Here is an 8,106-nt window from a genome sequence, read left to right on the forward strand (position 1 = left end):
GGGGTGACCTGCCACCCGAGGGCCAAACTGGGACATCACAGCCCGAGCGGGGCCACCACCCTGCATCACCTGCCCTAAGCCCCCTGCCCTCCCCCGGGCCAGTAGGGCCCCCTTTCCCACCCCCTGGGCCTGCAGCAGCCAAAAGCCCCCCAGGGCTGCAGCCCCCCCCCCAGGAGAGCTGCACAGAGCCCCCGGCCCCCTCCCTGCCCAGCAGCACCACAGCAGACACAGAAACGTGTTCAAGGGAGTTTATTGGGACACAGGGACACACTCCAGCAGCCCCAGCCTGGCCTGACCCTGCCAGCTGCCACCTGCCCGTCCCCAGGTCACTCAGCTCCCCTCCCTCTGGCTGCCACATCCCCACTCCAGAATGTCCCCTCACTGTCCCCAGGGCACACGAGTGAGCCCCACGGAGAGCAGGAGCAGGGCAGGGGACAGCCACGGCTGGGAGGACAGAGGACACAACCTGGCAGAGCCGGCAGGACAGGCAAACTCTCACCACTGGAATCCCAAGAATGCCAGGAGAGGCAGGAGGCAACTCTTCCCCACAGCCAGGAGGGGCTGCGTGTCCACAGGGAGGGAGGGGAAGGAAGGGCACCCTCCTTGTCGGGGGGGACCAGAGAGCAGAACTGGGCCCAGGTCCAGCAGGAGGGACCCCCACCTGTTCTCTGAGCCCTGTCACTGCTCCCTGCCCTCGCCACCACTGCCCCCCGTGTGCCCCACGGGCACAGCCCCAGGGGGAGCCAGGGACCCCAGCCCTGCCCAGCAGGCAGCCCCCAGCACGGGCTGCTCACATGAACTGTGACAGGTTGGGCACTTTGATGTTGATGTCGCCGATGTTGATGTTGCGGGGGATCTCGGGCAGGTTGATGTTCTTCACGGCAGACACGGCACGGGAAGGAGCAGCTGAGAGGCCTCCCTGGGGACAGAGGGACCGTGACCACTGCCCCCACCCACAGCCCCTCCACAGCCACATCTTCCTGAGAGATCTCTTACAGCCTGGGGTCTTTAACCTTGACAGAAAAACCACTTCCACACTCTGGCAGCTCCCTGCAGTCCTGACTGTGCAGGGATGTCCCCAGTCCCATCCCAGGGGTTCAGGCAGGCAGACACTGGGAATACCCTGGACATCCCCCAAGCCCACCCCTGTCCCCATGGCCACCCCCCTGGCAGCCCAGGGTCTGTCAGCTCCAGCTCACCACTCACCTCTGCCTTCTCCAGCTTGCCCTGGGCCTCCACCTGCGCCACGATCTCATTCATGTTGGTCTCCAGCACCATCCCGCCGATCACCATCTCCTGCAGGATGTGGTGCACCTGCCAGGGAGGGGCAGAGGGAACACAGGGCTGAGGGGCTGGTCCCATGTCAGGGGCCAGCATCTCCCCAAGGGACACCAATCCTGTCCCCTACCCCTGTCCCCTTCTCAGCTGCCTGAAAGGGTGGCCAAGGTCCTCGTCATGGGGAGCCCCACAGCTCCACTCAGCACCTCTATCCCCCTCCAAGTGCCACCCACCCACCCACGGGACAAGGGCAGCCCTGGAGCTGCCTGATGCAACTCAGTGCACTGGCACAGCCTGGCTGTGGCACCCTGACACCTGGCTGCTCCCTCCCCGGGCCAGGAGCCAGGTCACAGCAGGAATGTGCCCTAGAGGTGACCCCAGCAGGCTCCAAGGTCCTCCCTGGGCAGGACACTTCTCCCCACAAGCTCCTTCTCCTCAGAGAGCCAGGCCATAACCCGGCCTCTCCACTATCTCTGAGCAAGGTCAGGACTGTGACACAGGCACAGAAAAAGCACAGAACTGCCAAAGGAATCTGCTCCTTTCCTGGGATCCCTTGAGGCCAAGGATGGACAGCCAGGCAGGGCCGGTGCAATCACACAGCCAGAGCAGGGGAAGGAACATTGCTGAGCTGCAGTGTTCCCAGAAATTGCATCCAGCCCCGAGGCAGCAGCCAGGCTGTGCTGGTGGGTACACCCACCCCGAGCTCCTGCACGTGGCTGAGCTCAGCATTCCCTGCACACTCAGCAGCTCCCAGCGAGCTCCCAGCACAGGTAATGGATTTATGGGTCCCAGTTATTTCCGTGAAAGAGGCTTTTCAGGAGCATTATTGGGTTATGAGATTGTTTTATGGTTTCACATAAGAGCCAGGCTGCACTTTTAAACACTTTGTGACAAACATCTCCAGGACAATCCTGGGGAGAATAAAAACAAGGAGAGAACGTGCTCTGAGAGGGAATCCCAGCTCTGTGAGGTGATCCAGCCCAGGACAGGTCCTGTCCCACCCCAGAGAGCAGCAGGTTGTGGGATCAGCACTGGGTGACCCCAGGCAGCTCCTGGGACCCCCCCCCAGCCCTGGAACCCCCATCCCACAGCCCAGTCCTAGTGCAGGCTGGAGCAGCTGGAGCAAGTGGCTCCCACAGCCAAAAAGGATATGGGAGCATCAGGAAACGTTCCTTCAGGATCTGGCTTGGGCTCAAGCTGGCTCCAAACCAGCAGGGCAGAAATCCCGAACATGTTTTGTTTTCCAAGCCAGAGCACAGCACTTCCTGAGAAATCCATGTCCCCCCTGGGACCCCACAGCTGCTGAGTGCAGCTCACACTCCCCTCCAAGGTGGAGAGCACAGCCAAGAGCTGGGCACAGCCCCCCCTGAGCCTCCCCCTGTGACAGGGATCCCTGCAGCTCTGAGCCTGGGGCTCCCACAGCCAACAGCTGCAAGCACTGGTGTCACTGCTGCCTGAGCAATGTCCCTGTCCCCCCGCATTGGCCCATGGCAGGAGCAGGACCCCAGACCCACCAGAGCTCTGGTCCCACAGCCCTTGTGCGAGGTGGAACTTAAGGCAAAAATAAAAATTACAGAACGCAGCCAAAGTTGGACCTGAACCCCTGCAATGCCCTGCCCAGGGAGACATTCACAGCTCTGTCCAGGGAGACACTCACGGCCCTGCCTGGGCATCCAACCAGGGCCCAGCACATTCCCAGCACCTCCAACACTGTCCCTCTGCAAGTAGACTCCTGGAAAAACAGGAACATGAGCACAGCTGAGAAATGAACATGTGCCAAATATAGCAAGAGACCGGAGGACCAACTGATAATGGTCAAGACTGAAGTCAAAGCTGGGAAGCAACGGGAGCATGAGATGGGAAGTAAACAGGGCTGGGAGGGCCTGCAGTGACCGCGCTGGGGTCTCCACTATCAGAAACCCTCAATTCCTGTCTCCTGAGAATGTTCTTCCAGGCTGGAGAGGTCGGAGAAGGGTGACCCCAGTGCTGCTGGCAGAGGTGTGATGTGTCCCTGCGGGCTGGCTGTGAGTGCTGTACACGCACAGCTCGTTCAAAGCTGGGTGAAAAGCTGCTGGCTGCTGCTCCTGCCACAGAGTCACCACCCACGGGCACATCCTCCCCCAGCTGTGGGCAGAGGTGACCTGGGCAGCTGCCAGCACTTCTCCCCCAGCTGCTGGGACCTCCTTCCTACTTTGATAAACACTTTTGCTGACAAGATAATCACGCTGTGGCATTTTGGAAAGTTTACAAGCGGGGCAAACGGTGAAACTAAAGGCTGACCTTGGCAGCTGGTAACACAGAGACGCCCCAGCCCTGCTCACTCCCCTTCCCTGGCAGTTCCCCAGCTGGAATCACCAACAGAAAGGGAGCAGTTTACACACATTTTTTTTCCCCCTAGTGTTCTTTTTTTCTTTTGTTGATACATTTTTGTCTTCAGCAAAGCAAGAAAATCTTGATGAACAGCAACACAAGCCCAGCACTCTCAGCCAAGCCTCTCCCTGCTCCAGGACTATTCCTGGCTATCTATTTCCAGCTATCTTCAGCCCCGTGACCCAGGACACGATCAAAGGGGGTGGTTTCCATCCAGGATCTCTGTCCAGATCAAGAGGAAGCATTACAGGCTGCGGCTCAAACCAAAGTTTACCCAGCACTTCGAATTCCAAACACTCCCATTGTTCCTTCCTTTATTTTTCCCAGCAGCTGTAGTAAAACGTTAACCCCCAGGAGGTGTCAGAACGCCCCAGCCCCAGGCCAGAGTCTGCCCAGCTGCCCCAGGCTGGCTCTGGAGCACACATCTGTCACTTGCCCACAGATCTGTCACTTGCCCACGGATCTGTCACTTGCCCACGGATCTGTCACTTGCCCGTGGCCACCCGGGCCCGGGGCAGCCCCAGGGCTGGGCACAGCTCCTCCCAGGCTTGGAGCAGCCCAGCACTCTCGTTGGGAGGTCACCATGTGAGTGGCTTTCAAAGAACAGAGAGTTTCCCATAGAGGCCTCAGTCCCTCCCAAAGTGCCCCCTGCCAGCCCCACGCCCCCCTGGCCAGCCCCAGCCCCAGCCCAGGGAATTGAGGCTCTGGAGCAGCCCCCAGCCCACCACCCACCTTGTCCATGTGGAAGATGAGGTCCAGCTCACAGACATTCTCAAAGCACTTGTCCAGCGTCTCCACAAACACCTGGGGCAGGAAACAGAGACCAGGCAAGGTGGTCACACCAACCCCCTGGAGCACTCCAGGACATGGCACAGAGTGACTGGAAAGATGGAAAGGCACCCAGGGATGCTGGTGACTGTGGCTGAACAGGAGCCCGGGTGTGTCCAGAGGGGCAGGAGGCCAAGGGCACCTGGCTGGAGCAGCCCCAGTGTGGGCACAGCCCAGGGCAGGGCCTGTCCCCTGTGCTGGCCCTGCTGGGGCACTCCAGGGCTGGGGCTGCTCTGACAGGACAGACCTGCAGGGGCTGGAGCGTGTCCAGGGCAGGGAATGGAGCTGGGGAAGGGGCTGGAGCACCAGGAGGGGCTGAGGGAGCTGGGAAAGGGGCTCAGCCTGGAGAAAAGGAGGCTCAGGGGAATCTCTGTCCCATACCCTGGCATTTAAAGGGTGGCTACAAAGCTGAAAACTCCCTTCATACAAGGAGTCAGTGAGTGATGGGCACAAGTTCCTCTTGGGGAAACTCCAACAAGGCACGAGAGGAAAATGTTTATCCAAAGAAACAGCTGTTAAATATTCTCCATGAGGAAATGAGGGATTCCCCAACACTCGATATTTTCCACATGCCAGGGTGCTGGGCATTGTCTAGGCCGTGCTTTGCCAAGAAAGGCTGGACCAGACAACCCCTGAGGTCCCTTCCAACCTGGGATTCCAGGCCCTAAGGATTAATAGTTGGAGTTGAATCTCCCAAGGTGGATCTTTTCCACCCTAAACCATCCTACGATTCTATTTTTTAAAGAATTCCCTCAGAATGACCTGCCTGCAGCTCCCAGGTGAGGAAGTCAGGTAGAAGCTCAGGGGGTACATCCAGCCCCCTCCCCATCCCTGGGGGCTCCTCAGGCCTGTCAGAAGGGCTGGCACAGGGACACCCCGGGCACGGGACCCCCCTGGGCAGGGACACACCTGGATGAGGGACACACCTGGGCAGGGACACACCTGGATGAGGGACACACCTGGATGAGGGACACCCCAGGGCAGGGACACACCTGGATGAGGGACACACCTGGATGAGGGACACACCTGGGCAGGGACACACCTGGATGAGGGACACCCCAGGGCAGGGACACACCTGGATGAGGGACACACCTGGCACGAGACCCCCCTGGGCAGGGACACACCTGGATGAGGGACACCCCAGGGCAGGGATACCCCAGGCACGGGACACCCCATGCAGGGACACACCTGGATGAGGGACACCCCGGGCACGGGACACCCCTGGGCAGGGACACACCTGGATGAGGTCCAGGATGCCCAGCTCGCTCTCGGAGGAGTCCACACAGAACACAAAGTACAGCGTGGCGTAGTGCCGGTAGATCAGCTTGTAATCCGAGCCGCCGAACAGGCTGTGGGGGGGACACGGGCAGAGCTGGGGGGCTCCGGGGGGACACCCGGGCCCCGCCCGGCCCCGCCCGGCCCCGCTACCTGCCGCACTCCAGGAAATTGCAGATGTGATCGTCCCGCTTCAGCACCAGGTGGAAAGTGTCGCGGATGATCTGCTGCTGCACCTCCTCTGCCTGCGGGAGGAGAGGGGCGGGTGGGGACCCGGGGATGTGCATCCCATCTGTGATGTGCCATAGGGGCCCAGGGATGTACATCCCACCCAGGGTGGCCAATAGGGGCACCTGGCAGGGCACTGGGGATGTACATCCCACCCCTGATGGGCAATAGGGGCACCTGGTGGGGCACCAGAGGATGTACATCCCACCCACCCTGGGCAATAGGTGCACCTGGGGATGCGCATCCCACCCCTGATGGGCAATAGGGGCACCTGGCAGGGCACTGGGGATGTGCATCCCACCCAGGGCGGGCAAATGGCATCAACGTCCCCCGCTGTCCCCGCTATCCCCGCTGTCCCCCCCTGTCCCCCGCTGTCCCCGCTATCCCCGCTGTCCCCCCCTGTCCCCGCTGTCCCCGCTGTCCCCGCTGTCCCCCGCTGTCCCCGCTGTCCCCCCTGTCCCTCCCTGTCCCCCCCTGTCCCCGCTGTCCCCGCTGTCCCCGCTGTCCCCGCTGTCCCCCGCTGTCCCCGCTGTCCCCGCTGTCCCCCCCTGTCCCCCGCTGTCCCCCCTGTCCCTCCCTGTCCCCCCCTGTCCCCGCTGTCCCCGCTGTCCCCGCTGTCCCCGTCACCCCGCAGTTCCCGGTGTCAGCCAGTCCCGGTGCCCCCCCGGAGCATCCCAAAGGACGCGCTCAGGGCTGGCCCATCCCGCAGTGACATCCCCGCCCCCGGACACCCCCAGCCCACGGAGCCCGCATCCCCGCCCCGGTCCCGGTGCCGCAGGGGGCTCGGGCATCCCCCCCCGCGCATCCCCGCTCCGGTCCCGGTCCCGGTGCCGCAGGGGGCTCAGGCATCCCCCCCGCGCACCCCCGGTGCCGGTGCCGGCCCGCACCAGGTGCTGGTAGAAGCGGACGAGCCGCGGCTTGCCGTGGTTGTTGAACACGAGGATGGCGTTGATCATCCCGGCGGTGAGGCCGGGCCGGGCCGGGCCGGGCCGGGAGCGGCAGCAGCACCGCAGGAAGGCCCTGGGCCGCCCCGGAAGCCACCGGGCCGCGGGGGGTGGGCTGGGCCCGGGCTGGGCCCGCGGGGCCGCTCCGGGGCGGGGGCTCCCGGTACCGCGGCTGCTGCACCGGGCGGGGCCGGCCTGGAGCCGGGATGCTCCACCGGGACACCGGGACCACCGGGACGAGCACCGGGACCACCGAGACGACCGGGACCACTGAGACCACCGAGACCACCGGGAGCACCGGGGCCGCCGTTCCCCGCGCGCGCCGCCAGGGGGCGCAGCCACCCCACCGCCACCACCGGCGTCTCGCGCAGGGGGCGCGGCTAATAATTAGACCACGCCCCCTTTTTTAAAGGGCCAGCGGCTCTGTCTGCCCGGAGGGGGCACCGGCGGGGCCAGGGCTCACTGCCCGGTGCCGCTGCCCGGTCCCGCTGCCCGGTCCCGCTGCCCCCAGCGCGGGCACACACCGGCCGGGGCTGGCGATAACGCCCCGCGCCGGGCAGTGTGAGAACAGGGCGGGGCAGCCCCGCGAGGCGCCGGGGGCCGGGCACAGGCCCGTACCGGGCACACGGACACGGCGCGGGACACCGAGGGCAGGGACAGACGGGTCAGTGCGCGCCGCGGGGGGGGCGGGAGAGACCGGGCAGGGAACGGGCAGAGTGACCGGGCCGGGAGACCGCGCGTCCTGATTGGCTGAGGCGGCTGCAGCCCCGGGCCTCCGCATTCTGATTGGCTGAGGCCAGCCGACTTCTGAATCCGCGTTTTGATTGGCTGAGATGGACGCATCCTTTTGAATTCGCGTTCTGATTGGCTGGCGTGGCGGCATCCTTGTGAATTCGCGTTCTGATTGGCTGAAGCGGGCGGGCAGCTGCTCTGTGACAGCCGGGGGTGCCGGGGCTGGTCCGGTCCTGTTACCGGTCCTGTTCCTGGTCCTGTTCCCGGTCCCGTTACCGGTCCCGTTCCCATTCCCGTTCCCGGTGCCCGCCCCGTTCCCCGCTCCGGGCACACCCCCTGGCCGGGGCACCCACGGGAATCAAAGGAGCGAATCTCCCCGCGGCTCGTCCCTCCCCGCCAGGACCGGCAAACATTGGCACAGGGAGCGGGGCGAGGCCGGGCCGGGGACGCG

At 63.8% G+C, this 8,106-nt stretch overlaps 1 protein-coding gene across 3 annotated transcripts; it reads right to left on the minus strand.

Annotated features, from left to right (window-relative positions):
* Positions 1–239: 239 nt before the first annotated feature.
* On the minus strand, positions 240–7,024 carry LOC310914586 (AP-3 complex subunit sigma-2). Of its 3 annotated transcripts, none has more exons than XM_083870841.1 (6): positions 6,867–7,024; positions 5,905–5,996; positions 5,714–5,825; positions 4,381–4,452; positions 1,207–1,314; positions 240–919 (listed from the first exon to the last, which is right to left on the minus strand). In XM_083870841.1, exons 1-6 carry the CDS (start codon positions 6,933–6,935, stop codon positions 791–793), a joined length of 582 nt encoding a protein of 193 aa, XP_083726967.1. In that variant the 5' UTR covers positions 6,936–7,024; the 3' UTR covers positions 240–790. The 3 variants fall into 3 exon arrangements, with proteins under 3 accessions (XP_083726967.1, XP_083726966.1, XP_083726965.1); XM_083870840.1 differs by lacking the exon at positions 6,867–7,024 and adding an exon at positions 6,229–6,320 and having other exon boundaries at positions 4,381–4,497; positions 5,694–5,825; positions 5,905–6,043; XM_083870839.1 differs by lacking the exon at positions 6,867–7,024 and adding an exon at positions 6,083–6,148 and having other exon boundaries at positions 4,381–4,497; positions 5,694–5,825; positions 5,905–6,043.
* Positions 7,025–8,106: the final 1,082 nt, after the last annotated feature.

This window comes from Zosterops lateralis, assembly GCF_965231275.1.
Source record: "Zosterops lateralis genome assembly, chromosome: 13".
Taxonomy (NCBI): Eukaryota; Metazoa; Chordata; class Aves; order Passeriformes; family Zosteropidae; genus Zosterops; species Zosterops lateralis.

Coding starts and splice junctions, on each gene's coding strand:
- LOC310914586 (XM_083870840.1), bottom strand. CDS start 6,275: ATGCACATCCCCAGTGCCCTGCCAGGTGCCCCTATTGCCCATCAGGG. Junction 5,826..5,904: donor AATTTCCTGGAGTGCGGCAG/GTAGCGGGGCCG, acceptor TCCCCCCCACAG/CCTGTTCGGCGGCTCGGATT. Junction 920..1,206: donor GCAAGCTGGAGAAGGCAGAG/GTGAGTGGTGAG, acceptor CTCTGTCCCCAG/GGAGGCCTCTCAGCTGCTCC.